The 16,606-nt window shown below is 55.4% G+C and overlaps 1 protein-coding gene across 2 annotated transcripts in view; it reads right to left on the bottom strand.

The window, feature by feature from the left end:
• PAX7 (paired box 7) overlaps positions 1-16,606 on the bottom strand; it is a gene marked incomplete at both ends in the record, with an annotated part of 107,158 nt that overhangs the window by 27,193 nt on the left and 63,359 nt on the right. For both annotated transcript variants that reach the window (XM_080690823.1, XM_080690824.1), the window contains 2 exons: positions 11,040-11,242; positions 13,576-13,741. In XM_080690823.1, the coding sequence (XP_080546949.1) occupies positions 11,040-11,242; positions 13,576-13,741 (369 nt within the window). The remainder of the gene's footprint in view (positions 1-11,039; positions 11,243-13,575; positions 13,742-16,606) is intronic.

Below are 16,606 nucleotides of genomic sequence, written 5' to 3'. Positions count from 1 at the left end.
CAGCCCCATTTTATACCTTATTTTGAACCTGGGTCTCACTAAGTTGTAGAGGGCCTCCCAAGTTGCTGAGGCTAGCCACCAACCCGCGTCCTCCTGTCTCAGCCTCCCAAGTACAGGGATTACAAACACAGGCCACCACACCCGGCTAAAAACTGCTACTGCGCTCTCTCTCCTCTCTCTCTCTCTCTCTCTCTCTCTCTCTCTCTCTCTCTCTCTCTCTCTCTCTCTCGGTGGTACTGGGGATGGAATTACTCAGGGGCCTTCTACCTCCAGGCTATACTCCCAGACCTATTTTACATATTTTTTTTTATTTGGGAACAAGGTCTCGCTAAGTTGCTGAGAGCCTCCCTAAGTAGCTGAGGCTGGCTTCGAACATGCGCGATCCTCCTGTCTCAGCCTCCCAAGCGCGGGGATGACAAGCGTGCGCCACCACGCCCGGCTAAAAAACGGCCACTTCTTAAGCTCTTGCCATCTGCATGGCACTGGGTGTCTCCTACGAGTAGACGCATTTGAGTTTCCCGCTGCTGCTTTGCTGTTTTGCAGATGAGGGAACCGGGCTCAGAGAGCGCATGCAGCCTGCCTGGGATAACACAGCAAGTGAGGACAGGGCTAGGAGTGGGAGCCCGGCCCGGGTGGCCCTTCTGCCGTGTCCGTGCGTGGAGTGGGCGACGTTGCTCATCTACCTCGAGGCTGCCGTCCACGCCGCACCGCCCTCCCTGGCCCGCTTTCTTTACTTTCCCCGAGCGAGCTGCATCTCCCCCATAGGGCTCCTTCTCCAGGAGGCTTTCTCAGCCCCTGTCCTCCCTCCTCCAAGCTTCCTCTGCTCCTCCTGTCTGGCCAGATGTCACAATAAATCGTCCACAGCCAATTCTTGAATGGCTCTGGGGGGAGGGTCCAGACTCCTTCAAAATGGCCCTTATCGGAGCAGAGATGGGCACGTGCCTTTCTTTTCTCCTTCCTTCCTTCTTTCCTTCCTTCTTCTTTTCCTTTTATTTCTTTTCTTGGTACTGGGGATTGAACCCAGGGTCATTCTACCTCTGAGCTATACCCCCAGACCTTTTTTATTTGGAAACAGGGTCTCCTTAGAGGCCGGCCTTGAACCTGTGATCCTCCTGTTTCGGCCTCTCAAGTTCTGGGATTTCTGTGTCTGTTTCGAGCCTCCCCAAGTGCTGTGTGCACACGAGGGTGAGATCCGCGAACCTCAGGGGACGGCGTGTGACGACATTCAAGTCAAACCTAATGGTGGGCCAGGTCTGCTCAGGAACACACCCAGCTGTGTCTCATAAGCCTGCAGTGTCCCCGGGCTCAGCCAACAGGTGTTGATGACCTACTACGTGCCGGACACCGAGAGTTAGGCGTATCACCAAAACAGATCATCATGTGCCAAGAAGTGGGCGCTGTGGTCCTTCTGGGGTTGAGGGTCCCTGACACCAGGGCATGGAAACATCTGGATAGACACAGATAGATGCTCAGGGTTTGGGGGTGGGGAGCAGTCCCTGACTCTCGGGGGCCATTTCAGATTCAGGGAGGGGGGCTCGGCCCCAGCTTCCCAGCAGGCCCCTCTGTCCTCTAAGAAAGGGGCAAAGGCCAGCTGCTTTCCTGTTACCCCTGGATGAAAACACATCTCAGTGTCTGGCTGCCCAGTGGCACCAAGCCAGGCCCCAGTCCGGGCAGAGCCTCCCCCAGGCAGGCTTCTCCCCATACCAGCAGCCCAGGAAGTTCCTGACCCTGGTTTAGGCAGGACAGCTCCCTTCCCCTCCTGCCCCCTGGCTCCCCTCCACCCAGGAAGAGGTTGTGAGGCAGAGACATAAACAGTCTGTTTTCACAGGAGCCAGGCGCTGCCCGGGCCTCTCCCTGTGGGCTGATCCTGACGGATAGGAGCAGGTGGTTTGGGTCTGCGAAGCCACCGCCGGTGGGAAAGAGGGGAAGAGCTCGCCTTTTCCCACTGAGGAGGTGAACACGGACAAAGGCTGGGAGAGCAGGGACTTGGCACGGTCTGTCCCCTTGGGCCAGAGAGGCTCCAGGGCAGCCCGGCCCCAGGACCAAGGCCGCCACCAGTTCTCCGAGCCCAACAGCAAGCGCAGCCCCGCCCGGGGCTGGCCTGGCCAGGAGTGGAAGGGAAGGGTTCCTGGGAGTGAGGACCTGGGAGTGAGCAGGGTGGCCAGGAGCCCTATCCCCCTGCTGCCACCCGATCATGGCTGCAGATGTGGCAGGAGGGCCTTTGGGGGCTGGGCTATCCCTGGGTGCAGTGGCTTCCAGTTGGAGAGGGCAGACATGAGACACATGTCCCTGGGCTTCGGGTCCAAGGACATCCACCCATGGGCTCCAGGCCCTTCCCATACTCTGACCCCTGGCCCCGTGACCATCACCGCTGGCCATGATGAGAAATGGGGGTGCGGTGACTCAGTTAGCTTCCCCTAGTCCTGGAAAACACACTCGGAGCTTTGGCCTCTGTCTGAGTTATTCTCCCTCCCTCCCAGCTCATCCCACCCAGGGGCCCAGGTGGTCGCCTGTGCTCTCTGCAGAGGCGGGTGCGACTCGCGCCCCAGCACCCTCTCTCCCCAGACTGGGCCAAGAGAACACTCAAGTGTCCTACATGAGAAACCAGCTCAGGCATTTTCCAGCCAACCAAAGGGGTGGAGGAGAAGGCGAAAGGACGGGGTGTGCCGGGTAGAGTAGGTAGCCAGGGCACAGAGAGAAAGGGGCACGGAGAAGGCACACTTACTAAGCACCTACTATGTGCCGGGCACGTTACTTAACTTTCTCTTTAGTTCTCAGTTTTCCCGAGAGGTAGGGATTATTATCCCAGGTTTTTTTGGGGGTGGGGGGCAGTCTGGGGAATGGAACCCAGGTACATTCGACCTCCAAGCTACACCCCCTGCCCTATTTTGCATTCTCTATTTTGAAACAGGGCCTCACTAAATTGCAGAGGGCCTCACGCTAAGGCTATCAGCAAACTGTGATCATCTGGTCTCAGCCTCCCGAATGCTGGGATCACAAGCGTGCGCCACCATGCCTGGCTCTAGTTTTTTAGACGGTGAAAATGAAGCCCAGAGAGGTTAAGCAAGCTGAGCCAGGGCCACACAGCCATTTAACAAGTGGCAGAAACAGAACCCAACTTGGGGCTGCTGGTTGGCAAAGGCCCCGTAGTTTCTCTCACCCCAGGTTTTATTTCCAGTCCCGGGGCCTGAGGGAGAGGCCTCCAGAGACAGAGAAAGCCCAAGAGAGACCTGGGAAGGCAAAGCTGAGAGGGTGCGTGCAGGAGGCGGCTGGGGTTAAAGCCCCGTGTTCCTACAACCCGCTAAGCCGGAGAAATGAATTCTGATCCTTCCAAAACCCAACCTTGGAAAATGTGCGAGAGAAGGGTCTCCTTTCAGGGGGGCAGGAAATCTTCCACACCTCCTCCCCAGGCCCCGGTAATGCCACGATGTCCCCAATCTGCTTTGAGGAATGGAGAGATTAAGAATAATAAAAAAATTGCAATAAAATATGTGTGAAGGAGGGGGTAATTGTGGACAAACGCAGCATTCAAATTCATTTTTTCAGCTCTTTTACACACCATTTCAATCTTATTTTCTGCTTGTTAATGAGATCTTGTTGCCTGGGCTAGGCAAAACCTTCCAATATCAGGACATAATTGCACATAATTTTCTCTCCTACCAGTGATTTGCATCAGTTTTTTAAAAATTCTGGGCTATTTAACACCCCACCACCCCCCTCCCCATCTTCCTGCCTACAAATCTCTTGCTCCCTCCTCCTCCGTCTCTGGTCCAGCAAGACTCATTTTAAATGCTTATTATAAACGCAATGTTGCCAATCAAGGGGTGGGGAACAGAGAGGAAGTGCGGGGCGCGGGGCGGAGGAAGTCCCCGGCGCCCACCTGCACCTATGAGCGGCGGAGCTCAGCCCCTTGGCCGGCCGGGGGACTCTGTCTCTTGTCCTGCCAAGGGTCAAGGGGTGGTGAGGCTCCTGGGTCAGGTAGAACTCAGTTCAAACCCTGTCTCCAGCACTCCAAGCTCCATGGCCTTGAGCGAGTTCCGTAACCTCTCTGAGTGTTTCCCTGACTGTTAGGTTACTGTGGGGCCTGATGGCTTCAACGAGGCTCCCAAGGGCCCTGGCCCTCACAGGTGTCCCTCCTTGCTGGGCTGGCTGGGCTGGAGTCTTCTGATGGTGCTGGGAGGGTGGCACTAGCCATGCAGGAGGCCCTGCTCAGAAATACACACAGGGAAAGCCTGGCTGTGTTCTTAGTAGCTCAGGAGGAAGGACATGAGGTATATAGACTCTGAACCTGGCTCTGCCATTAACTTTCCCTAATGCCTTGGACCTCAAATTTCCTAAACAGACTTTGGACCAACTTCTCAGGGACGGATAGCAGAGTGGGCTCTGAAGCCAGACTCTCCCAATCCTGAGGCTGATTCCTTAGAAAGATAGATAGCAGGGCGTGGTGGCGCACGCTTGTAATCCCCGCGCTTGGGAGGCAGAGACAGGAGGATCGCGCAAGTTCGAAGCCAGCCGCGCGCGCTGGCTTAGGAGACCCTGTTTCCAAAATGAAAATGTAAAAATAGGTCTGGGAGTGTAGCCCGGAGGTAGAAGGGCTTCCAGGAACCCCAGTACCACCAAAAATAAAAAAAAAAAGAAAGATAGATAGATGATCCTGGATTAAGCAGGGTCCTCATCTGTAGAAGGAGGTCACAGGACAACCGCCCGCTTTCACTGAGCAACAGCGCAGGCCCGCAGACACCATAATTGTTTTTTATTTTGATAGTTGGCAGTGCTGGGAATGGAACCCAGAGCCTCACACCTGCCTGCTGGCACTGCACCCTGCTCCTGATGTAAGGATACTTGCCCAGGAGAAAAAGGAGAAAAAAGGGACAGGAAGCAGGAAGGAACAAGAAGGCCTGGCTCCGTGATCCTGGGCGGCCATCAGGGCCCGCTTAGAGAGCATTTCCCCTGGCTTTGCGTTGGGCAGAAGTTGTAAACATGCCAATCCCTTGCCCAGTCCCCTTCATTTTAGGCTCTAGAAAGGAACGAGGGAGGCGGGGAGGGTCACAGGACCCTGGAGGAGCAGGGATCATGGTGGCATCACACAGCGTCCCCCTCTGTGACTGAGCAGGAACCCTGGCTGCAGCTCCCGAGTCCTGGGGCCGTGAACCCCATGGTGGGACTCTGTACAAATTTTGGGGCGCCGGGCCCTCTCTGGGCCTCAGTTGCCACCTCCAACTCTGACACAGAGTCGGTCTCTAAGACAAGGCCGGGGAGAAGGAAGCTCCAGCTGGGGACCCCCACCCCAGGACACAGCACGCGGACCCCGATGAGGCCCCTGGGAAGGCGGGCCTCGCTTCAGATTCTGAGCTTGGGACCCCGGACAGTGGGAGCTGCAGCTCTTGGCCTCTTTCTGGCGCCTGTCATAGGGATGCTGCCCCATCACCAGACTGGGACACCAAGGACAAGGGCCGTCTCTGTCATCGACCAGGAGCTCCTGAGGACCGGGCTGTGTCTCCTACCAACCCAGGGCCCCCCAGGGCAGGCTTGGCAGCCTCCTTCCCACCTCTGTCTCCTGCTCGCTGCTTCCACCAGGGGAAAGGCTGGTATGAAGCCACCAGCTCTCATAGTACCCAGGGTATTCACATGACAAAAGGTATCTTTTGTCCCTAACCGTCCCGAGCTGTTTTCTTGGAGTCATTTTCCAAGTAACCACCCCTCAGCCTGCAGCAAAGGGGAGACGGTGAGCCGGGGTCTATGTCCTGACCCAGGTGAGCCTGCAGAAAGGAAGTTACGTGTCCCCACGCCTCTGTGGAAGGACTCAGTACACAGAGTCAGGGCCTGGTGTGTCAAGTGCTTAGTGCTTGATCCTACAGGGCTAGGGCTGCAGGTGGGGTACAGGGGACTCAAGCCTCACGGAAGACTTCTGTCCCTGTGACTTACGCTGCTGCTCACCCTTCGCCTGGAGCTGGCCTTGGGTTTCTCGCCCATGACACGGGGTGAGTGAACCCTTCCCACCACCAGGCTGAGCAGGTGCAGACGTTTCTGAGAGGCAAGGGACGGAGCGGTGGTTAAGATCTTAGGATCTGTGATGGACGTGTTAACACACACCCGTAATCCCAATGCTTGGGAGGCTGAGTCAGGAGAACAGGTTCAAGGCCAACCTTAGCAACTTAGCGAGGCCCTCAGCAACTTAGTGAGACCCTGTTTCAAAATAAAATAAAATAAAGAGGGGCTGGGGTATAGCTTGGAGGTAGAGTACAACTGGGTTCAATTCCCAGTTCCTCTCCTACCTCCCGCAAAAAAAAAAAAAAAAAAAAAAAAAAAAAATCCCAGGCTCTAGAGATGTGGGGTTGAATCCAGCTCTACCCTTCACGAGGATTAAAACATGTAAGCTCATCACAACAGGGCCTGCCCATCACCGGGGCTCCAGGATTGCCACTGGTATTGCCCTTGGTATTAAGCAGGCGGCGTGGCAATTCTAACGATGTTCACCGCTACCCTGTCAGACCAACAACGTCACCAGGGCGAAGGCGTCCTCCCTGATGGTCACTGATTTATCCCAAGTGGTAAGCAATGAGAGTCAGGCAGGCTCCGGGAGAGCTGCGTCCTCCTAGTCACTGCTGCAGAGCCAGGCACAGAGCTGAGAGAGCAAAGGCTTTACTCTGAAATTCTGCCGGGGAGGCTCCCGGGGAGTCCCTGGGGCTCCATTCCCCAGATTGGCTGTTGATGAGAGACCCAGGTGAACCCGTGGGAGGAGGACCGTATCTTCATGGGCAGCAGCAAACCTGTCCCAGGTCTGACCAGGTGACCCCAGAGCCCCAAAGCTCATTCCCCAATTTTTTTTTGTGGGGGGTGGGGTACTGAGGCCTGAACCTGAGGTGCTCTACCTCTGGGGTCATCCCCATCCCTATTTTATTTTTTTATTTTGAAACAAGGACTCACTAAGTTGCTAAGGATGGCCTTGAACCTGCGATCCTCCTGTCTCAGCCTCCCAAGAACTGGGATTCCAGGTGTGCACCACTGTGCTCAGCTGTGCTTTTTCTCCTTCTCCTTCCTCCCCTCTTCTTTCTTGTCCTTTTCTTTCCTGTTTTCCTTCCTTCCTTCCTTCCTTCCTTCCTTCCTTCCTTCCTTCCTTCCTTCTTTCCTTCCTTCCTTCCTTCCACACTCTAGGTCAAACCCCAGTCCCCTAGCCTAGGATCCCCTCTCTATTTCCTCCTTAGTATTCAGACCCATCCGACACTGTATCTGTTTTCCACACACATGGGTTTGACTAACACTTGGCTGAGGTTACTCTAGATACAGTAGGTTGCAAGATGTCACATGCGCAGTTTGACAAGTGCTGACAGATGTAGCCACCCATGGACCACCTCCCCCACCAAGATAAGCACCTCCAGCACCGGGACCCCCGCCCCGCGCCCTTCCAGCCAGCCCCTCCAAAGGCGGCTCCGACTTCTAGCACCAGGGATTAGTTCCTCCTCCCTCTCCCTCTCCCTCTCTTTCTCCTTCTTCTCCTTGGATTAAGCCCAGGAGCATTTGAACCTCTGAACTGTACCCTCCACTCTTTTTATTTTTTATTTTTTGGTAGTACTGGGGTTCCTGGAAGCCCTTGTACCTCGGGCTACACTCCCAGACCTATTTTATACTTTTCTATTTTTGGAAACAGGGCCTCTTAAGCCAGCGCGGCTGGCTTCGAACCTGCGCGACCCTCCTGTCTCCGCCTCCCAAGCGCGGGGATTACAAGCGTGCGCCGCCACGCCCGGCTTTTTTATTTTTTATTTTGTATCAGGGTCTTGCTAAGTCGCTGAGGCTGGCCTCAAATCCATAATCCTCCTGTCTCTGTCTCCCAAGGACTAGGGTTACTGCCTGCACCACCACCCTGGCTCGTTTCACCTCCTCTTGAACTTCGGATACACGGAGCCCTACCGTAATAGCACACACCGACTTTATTGGGTACCTGTCCTTACCGCCTGTCTCCCCAACTAGAATGTAAACGCTCTGGGTACAGGCTTCATTTGTCTTCTTTGTTGCTGAATCTCGGCCTGGCACATGCTTGCTAAGGTATCTTTTGAGTTAACTGATAAATGGAGTGGCGGAGCTGCCACCGCGCCTGGCCCCCAGTGGTGTCTGAAAGGACACAAACACCTCCAAGGGCCATGCAGGCGGCCCTGGGGGACTGCCGTCCTGGGCAGTGGACAGTATGCTGGGCCACTCCTTTGGGCCAGGGGACACTGGAGGCCGATTCCTCCCTACAGATCACCTCCCTCTATAGATCCCGACTTGGTGGAGACCCCCAGGACCCCTTTCCAAGACCCCAGAAATGTACCCATGAAAGCAACAGTGCTGGCTCAGATAGAGGAGGCCGTGGATCCCAGAGTCCGGCTTTGAAATGCCAGGAACTTTTGTCCCAGACGCAAACCTCAACCCCCGCTGCCAATCCCTCCGGAAGCCTTTGGGGCTGAAACCGAGGTGCACACGGCCCTGCCCTGGCTGTCACCCTGAGCTCCCCCCACCCAGCAGCTGTTGACCTCTGCCCCCATCACACCCTTTGTCTGTCTTCACACCTCTGGGGGGACTCTGGGCAGGCCTCACAATCCATCATCCCTCCCAACTTGGTGGATGCCTTCCGAGGGGCTCCTGCCTATGTTTCCCTCTCACTAGGCCCAGGAGACGCGGTTCCAGCTCAGAACAGGCTGGAAAACATGACATCCAACATGAAAGCGTCACACCACCAGCAGAGATGCTTCCCTGTGGAGCAGCGCTCACACCAGTGGCGGGTTTCTCCTCCTCCTCCTCCTCCTTGCTGGTCCTTCAACCCCATCCCCAAAGCCCACCCTAGAGCCCAGAGACCTCTATTCACTAGGTCTCCTCTGCTCTGTGACAAAAAAGTCCTGTTTGGGGCTAGAGCTCCGCCCAGAGAGACAGGTGGGCTGGGGAGAGCAGTGGTCAGGGACCCTCTGCCATGACCTGGCCAGTGCGTGCTGGCCGTCTGTAAACAAGGATGGCCATTCCACGCGTCCTCAGAGCCCCTCTCAGCTCCCCAGGGAAGCTCTTCCAAACCCAGGAGGCCCGGCCTGGGCCACATCCCTGCTCAGCTGGGATCTGTCTTGTCTACTCCAGGGTGGGCTCTGCAAGGTTAGCCTGGCCATTGACCCTCACGCTAATAAAACAGAGGTCATGACCCTGAACCTCGAAGAGGTTCATTAGTTCTATGGGTGTGGGGGGCATTCTGGCTGTGTCACATCCGCCCCAATTTATTCATTCCCACGGGGCTCCTGCAGGAGTGTGGGGGTGGCTGGCTAAGTTGAGCCGAGCCAGCAGCATCACCCGCTATGGTGTGGCCCCAAGAAAGCGAGGTGCGTCAACAGCCAGGGCTCTGCTGACCCGGCATGCACCACGCGCCGGGTGGGAGCCAAGCGCTTCACACGGGTCCTCTCGGTCAACCCTCAGCCACTCGAGGAGGTGGGGCCAAGCACTATCCCCATTCCATGGGTGAGGAGGTCAAGACACGGAATCTGGGAGGTGAAGTGGGAATAAACCCAGACGCGCGGAGACGAACATTCCAGGAAGGCTCTAGACCAGGGGTTGGCAATCGTTTCTGTACGGGGCAGAGCGTGGGCATTTTCAGCTCTGCACACCCTATGGTTTCATTTGAAACTCTGCTGCACAAAAAGCAGCTGTAAAGCCACGGACATGTCTGCGTTTCAATAAAACTTTATTTACACGAGTAGGCACTGGGACGTAGCTTGCTAACTTCCTCCGGCTCCTCCTCCCACCCCATTAGGTAACAGGTTTCCCATTTTAATTATATTGTCCAGGCAACAGGAGGGTAAGACAGCCAGGCTCTGTGCTGGGTACTCTGACCCGCTAGCAGGTTGAAAATCTGCAAAGACCCCTCCTTGGGAGGTTAGTAACAGATGCTTTGTTTAAGGGGGGTAAACAGAGACTTGCTAATACACACTGGCCCTCGTGGCAGAACGGGAATTTAAACTCACCCCGAAGTCTTCACTGTCCCCCCAAACCCCTGCCCCCGGCGCATCCAGTTCTCAGCATCAGTTTTGTTTTGTTTTTATAGTACTGGAGATTGAACCCAGGGGACATTGTACCTTCAAGCTATACCCCCAGCCCTATTTTTTACTCTTTATTTTGAAACAGGGTCTCTAAATTACGGAGAGCCTCACTAAGTAGCTGAGGCTGGCCGCAAACCTGCGATCCTCCGGTCTCAGCCTCCCAAGTACTGGGATTACAAGCGTGTGCCACCACGCCCGGCTGGTTGACATCAGTGAGTGTCACACGCCACCTCTTCTCCCCATGGACATGAGAGAGGGGGGAGGAGACAGTAAGCCAGTCCCAGCTTTAATTCCTCCCCCCATGGGTATCTGGGAGTTCGCTGTGGCTATCAAAGTGAACCCATTGCTTCCTCGAGTTCACTGGGACTTCCAGCATCAAGGGGTGGGGGGGGGGGTCCTGTTCTCCAGATCCATCACCAGGCACCACCAGCCCAGCCGGGCACTTTCTGACTTCGTCCAAGGCAGGCATATCACTTCTAAGAGCATCAGCGCACAGAGACCGACTAACCCAGCAACCAATCACATGTGAGCGAGCAGTTCCCAACAGCCAATCAGAGTGAAGCTCCTGGTCCAGAACCTCAGGTGGCATTCTCTCCACCCACAGCACAGGGCCCTGGCCTCCCTGAGTGCTCACCCCTGGTGAAAGGCAGGAGTTAGAGAGAAAGATGGAGTCCAGGAGGGACCCCTGGGTCTAGAACAAAGGCCAGACACAGCCAGCCTCCTACGGGAAGGGTGCAGGCTTCACCAGCACACTGTCTGACCAGGCCCGAGCTGTCTGCAGCTTGGGGAAGACCAGCCAGGGGCCAAGGATCACAGATATCTGGACAAATGGAAGCAGAAGGCGCATTCTTCTCAAAGTACCCGACCAATAGCCAGGGGCTTCACAGAGGCAGGAAATTCAAAGTGGCTTTGTTTTCCCCACAAGAGAACCAACCCAGGTCACCCAGAGCCCCAGATGCGGCATGGATAGGACAGAGAGCCACCTACCTGAGGAGACAGGCCGTTGCTGACGGGGTTCATGTGGTTGGAGGGGGCCCCCGGGTTCATGAAGCTGTCTGAGTAGCTGGAGAAGCTGTGGCGGGCTCCGTAGGCGGAGCTGGTGTCTGCGGCAGCGGCCGCCGCGGCCAGCCCGCCCTGGTGCATGGTGGACGGCGGAAGGGGCTGGGGCCGGTGCACCGTGCTGCCCCCATCTGTGGAGAGACCCCAGAGAGTCCTGAGCAAGCGGCTTCACCCTGGAGACCGCCTCTGAGGACAGAACAGAACCTCCTGTGTGGGAGGCCAGCCTCCTCCCGTGGAGGAAAGGGGCCACCTTCTCAGGTGACGTGGGGAGCAAGCCGGCTCCCGGGCAGGGCACTAGGGACTGGCCAAGTCTTGGGTAGCACCCAGCTGGCACTCCAGGGGTTGTCTAGGCAACCGCAGACTGGCCTCGTTGCTCATACTGAGAACACGGTAAATACTCACTAAACATCAGCGGGACTGAAGACCGCATCTCGCTGGAAACTCTAATCCACCCAGATTTGTCCTGGTAAGAGTTTTCGTGAGCACTGACCCCTTGCAAGAGTGCAATTCCTATTTTAGAGACGAAGAAGCCAAAGCTTGGTGGGGTTGGGGTGCTCGTGCCAGGTGACCAGGCCAGCGGCTGCGGAGGCCCGGGCTGTCCGGAGCCATTTCTGTTCCTAGCTGCTGGGTGGCCGCGCTGCCCTTTCAGAGCCCCCTGGGCAGCCTCCCTGAGCTGCTAAGAACCTCTTTAAGTTGCTAAGGCTGGCCTCAAATGTGCAATCTTTCTTTCTTAGCCTCCCAAATACTGGGATGACAGGTGTGTGCCACCATGCCCAGCTCATTCATTCGTTCCTTCCTTCATTCATTCTTTGTGTGTGTGGGGGGGGGGGTACTGGGGATGGAACTCAGGGGCATTCTACCTTCAAGCTACACCCCCAGCCCTATTTTTTTATTCTGTATTTTTGAAACAGGGTCTCACAGAGTTGCAAAGAGCCTCACTAAGTAGCTGAGGCTGTCTGTGAACTGTGATCCTCCGGTCTCAGCCTCCTCCTGAATGATGGTATTACAAGCGTGCGCCACCGCGCCTGGCTTATGCTATTTTTTTTTAATCAAAGACTAACAGGGCACAGTGGTGCATGCCTATAATTCCCATATGTGGGAGGCTGAGACAGAAGAATTGCAGGTTTGAGACCCGCCTTAGCATCTTAGCATCTGTTTCGACTAAAAAACAAGGGTTGGGTTGTAGCTCAGAGGTAGAATGCCTCTGGGAGGTTGAGAAAGGAGTACCAAAAAATAAAAATAAAATAAACAAACAATCAAAATGCAAAGGCTATGACCATACATGGTCTTAAAGTCCTTGAAGAACATTCTGATCCCTTCTCTCCAAACATAGTCCCTGCCCTGGATCCTTGGTGCTCAAATTGTTGCCTGTGGACCGACAGCGTGAGCATCGCTGACAGCTTGTTAGAGAATGCAGGGCTGCAGGGCTGGTGGCCACGTTGGAATCCCCGCCCTTGGGAGGCCGAGACAGGACGATGGCGCAGGTTCGAAGCCAGCCTCAGCTACTTAGAGAGGTCTCGGCAACTTAGTGAGACCCTGTTTCCAAATAAAGTATAAAATAGGTCTGGGAGTATAGCCTGTAGGTAGAAAGCCTCTGGGTTCCACCCTTAGTACCACCAAAAAAAAAAAAGAAAAAAAGAGAAAAGAAAGAAAATGCAGGCAGAGTCTATGACTACAATCCAATGAAAAAAGGAAAGAAAGAGCTGGCATGGTGGAGCACGCTTGGAATCCCCGCGCTCGGGAGGCTGAGACAGGAGGATCCCACAGGTTCGAAGCCAGCCTCAGCTACTTAGTGAGGCTCTCAGCAACTTAATGAGACCCTGTTTCCAAATAAAATATAAAAAAAGGTCTGGGAGTGTAGCGTGGAGGTAGAAAGCCTCTGGGTTCTACTCCCAGGACCACCAATATAAATAAATAAATAAATAGTAAAAAATAGGGCTGGGGATATAGCTCGGAGGTAGAATGCCCCTGGGTTCCATCCCCAGTACCTCCCCCAAAAAAAGGAAGGAAGGAAGGGAGGGAGGGAGGGAGGGAGGAATAAAGAAAAATGCAGTCTATGACTACAATGTACCAATTAAAAGATAAAAAGAAAAGAAAGAACGAAAATGCAGTTTCAGCCTCCACCGCAGACCAGCATTTTGCTAAGCCTTCCAGGCAAGCTGTGTGGCTTTATCCTCTGAAAGGCTGCACTGTAAGCAGGTGTGCGGAGGCGCCGTCACCTGCCTGGATGCTCTGTGGATCTGACCAGCCAGGAGTTCGGGCCAGGACCACAGGCCTGAGTCTCTTTTGTTTTAACAGTATGTGCATAAGAAAGTAGACAAATAAGTGTCTCTCTCTCTCTCTCTCTCTCTCTCTCTCTCTCTCTCTCTCTCTCTCACACACACACACACACACACACACACACACACACACACACACACCTTGTAAGCGAAGGGGCTGGAGAATGGGCCGGCTGGCCACTCACCTTGGGAGATGGTGGTGGTGGGGTAGGTGGATTCCGGCAGCTGGTAGGGGGGCAGCGCGGGCATGCCGGTGGGCGGGAAGCCTCCGGGCAGAAGGTGGTTGAACGCTGCCAGCTGGTTGGCTCCTGCCTGCTTACGCCAGCGCGCGCGGCGGTTACTGAACCAGACCTGGGGGATGGAGGGCGGAGAATGGACACCCCTCGCCGCACATGCTGCTGGAGCGCCAAACAGGACCCCGAGTCCTGGCCTCCAATTTAGCCAGCACCCTCCCCCAGGGAGGGAGGCCCCCCCCTTTGTACAGCACAGGACAGTCTTGAGAGGAAATTCAGAGGCGTGGTCCCCCAGCTTTCCCCCAGACACCCAGTGACAGGTTCTTACACTTGTCTTCATTTTACAGATGGAGAAACTGAGACCAGAGAAAGTGGGTGACTTGGCCGTGAGACACAGGCAAGGCTGCGTGCCTCTCAGTCCAGTGCTCTTCCTACAGCGGCAGCTCCAGCCCTGAAGGGCTGCCATACCCCTCCCGGCCCTCCACCCCCACCCCCTCCAGGAGGCCCCCCAGGAAGAAGCCACCCATCTGACACCCTCCTGAATGAGCCCTGGCCCACAGTCTCAGGCACACGAAACAGTCCTCTGTCTGGAGACGCAATCTTCACTTACGCAGCCTGGACCTTTTGAAAATGAAAATACACACCCAGGGACTTATTAAACGGTCATGGAAAAATAACCCACATCTTCAAATGTCCCTCTGCACCAAACATGTGCTAGCGTCCACCTTTCCGAGTATACACAGACCCTGGGGATTCCCATCTTACAGCGGGGGCACTGAGGCTCCGAGAGGTCAATATCTTGCCCAGGAACACGGGTCTGCAATGGATCTGAGCCTCAACCTGAGATGGGTCTGACTTCCTAGAGCCTGCGTATCTAGGTTTGCAAAATTCTCTGGGACAGAAGAGCGAGAAGGGTGTGAACCAGGCTGCTTTGAGGGGCTCTTTTCTGTGTGTGTGTGTGTGTGTGTGTGTGTGTGTGGTACTGGGGGTGGAACCCAGGGACTTTCTACCTCTGGGCTATACTCCCAGACCTATCTATCTTTTTTTTTTTTTTTTTTTGGTGGTACTGGGGTTCCTGGAAGCCCTTCTATCTCCAGGCTACACTCCCAGACCTATTTTTACAGTTTTTATTTGGAAACAGGGTCTCCTAAGCCAGCACACGTGGCTGGCTTTGAACCTGCGCGATCCTCCTGTCTCTGCCTCCCAAGCGCGGGGATTACAAGCGTGCGCCACCATGCCCGGCCAGACCTATCTATCTTAAACTTTTTATTTGGAAACAGGGTCTCACTAAGTTGCCGAGAGCCTCACTAAGTAGCTGAGGCTGGCTTCGAACCTGCGCGATCCTCCTGTCTCAGCCTCCCAAGCGCGGGGATTACAAGCGTGCGCCACCATGGCACCCGCCGTTCTCTCTCATCTGGATGCTCTTTCTATTTTCTTGCTTATTGGCTGTGCCTCCCTCCCAGGTCTAACCCCATGGGGCAGAGGCCATGGTTAAGGCTCACTGCTGGGCTGAAAGAATGACTTATGAATGAATGGTTGAATGAGGCTCTGCTGTGCCTTGGCTGGAGCGCAGATCTCAGGTAGAGTCCCTCCTGGACAGGTAAAGGTCCCCCAACACGGCTCACCTAAGAGACCCCCAAACCTCAGGACCACATCTGCCGGGGCGGAGGCCAGCCTCGGCAGGTGGCGGCCATCACGGCCGGGGCGGCTGGTCTTTTCTGGGTCCTTCCCAAGGGGGCTAAGCAGTTATGAGCAGCTGCTGCTCAGAACGGTTTGGGCTTCACCGAGAAGAAAGGAGACAAAGTCAGAGTCACCTGCTCCTGAATGAAGCCAAGGTCCCGCGTCAGCTCCGCAGGCACTGAGGGAGGGCCTGGCCTCTGGGACGCACCTGCTGGAAGGCAGAGGCTGCTGGAGCCCAGGGTGGGGCGGCATTGTCTCCAGGGGAGGGGTGGGGGTCCTGGGTGCAGTGTCCCCAGAGAGTGCACCTGGGCCCATGCCAGGGGAGAGAGGCAGCCAGGTGGTCAAGGGCAAAACAGCAGGTGCAGTGGCTCCAGGCTTTCCGGCCTTGGGCAGGGGAGGTCGCGGCTTGGTGCTAAGCTCCGCAGCCTTCCGATGACCTGCTGGTCTCCCTGGGGAGCGCGGTGACATGTTCCCGCAAGACTCCAATCACCTTGTCTTGTTTTCCCTTGTGTGTGTTTTTAGAATCGCTTTCCCTTTGTGAAAATGATGTGCACGTTCATTTTAAAGCCTGCTGATTTTGTGAAAAGGAGGTAGCACTCTGGAGACTGTGAAGGTGGGGGGACGGGGAAAAGCTGGGGCCGCGCCGCGCGGTGGCTCCGCTCTGGCACACCGCAGCCGTTCCTGAGGCGTGGTTCATCTTTGCCTTAAGGAAAGAGTGATGAAGCTTACGCCTTCTTCTCTTCCCTTCTCTGCCCTCTCCTGTCTCCTTCTCTCCTTCCTTCCTTCCTCCCTTCCTCCCTCCCTCCCTTCCTTCCTTCCTTCCTTCCTTCCTCTACTAGAGATTGACTCAGGGGCATTCTACATCAGAGCTACACCCCACCCCTGCTCTTTTTTATTTTGAAGCAGGGTCTTGTTAAGTTGCTGAGGGTCTAAGTTGCCGAGGCTGGCCTTGAACCTGCGATCCTCCTGTGTTAGCCTCCCAAGTACTGGCATTACAGGCATTCACCACCAGACCTGGTTCCCCACCTCCCTTTTTCTCCGCCTCCCCTCCATCATTATTTCCCTTCTTCCCATCCCAACCTTCACAGGGACTCTGCTTTGTACCACACCCAGGAGAGAGATGAACAGGACCTGGTCCCGGTCCTCAAACTGCCCGGGACAGACACAGCAAAGAACAGCTGCAGACGAGAAAATGGAGGCTAGCTAAGGGAAATAAGCAAACCTCTCTGCTGGACTCCACGCTCTCCATCCCTGTCCTTTTCCTCTGTGCTACATTAAGAGACCGACCAGGAGAAATTTAACT

This window comes from Muscardinus avellanarius, assembly GCF_963383645.1.
Source record: "Muscardinus avellanarius genome assembly, chromosome: 3".
NCBI lineage: Eukaryota > Metazoa > Chordata > Mammalia > Rodentia > Gliridae > Muscardinus > Muscardinus avellanarius.
Note: the sequence above shows the minus strand (reverse complement) of the source record. Positions and strands in the feature narration are given on the sequence as shown.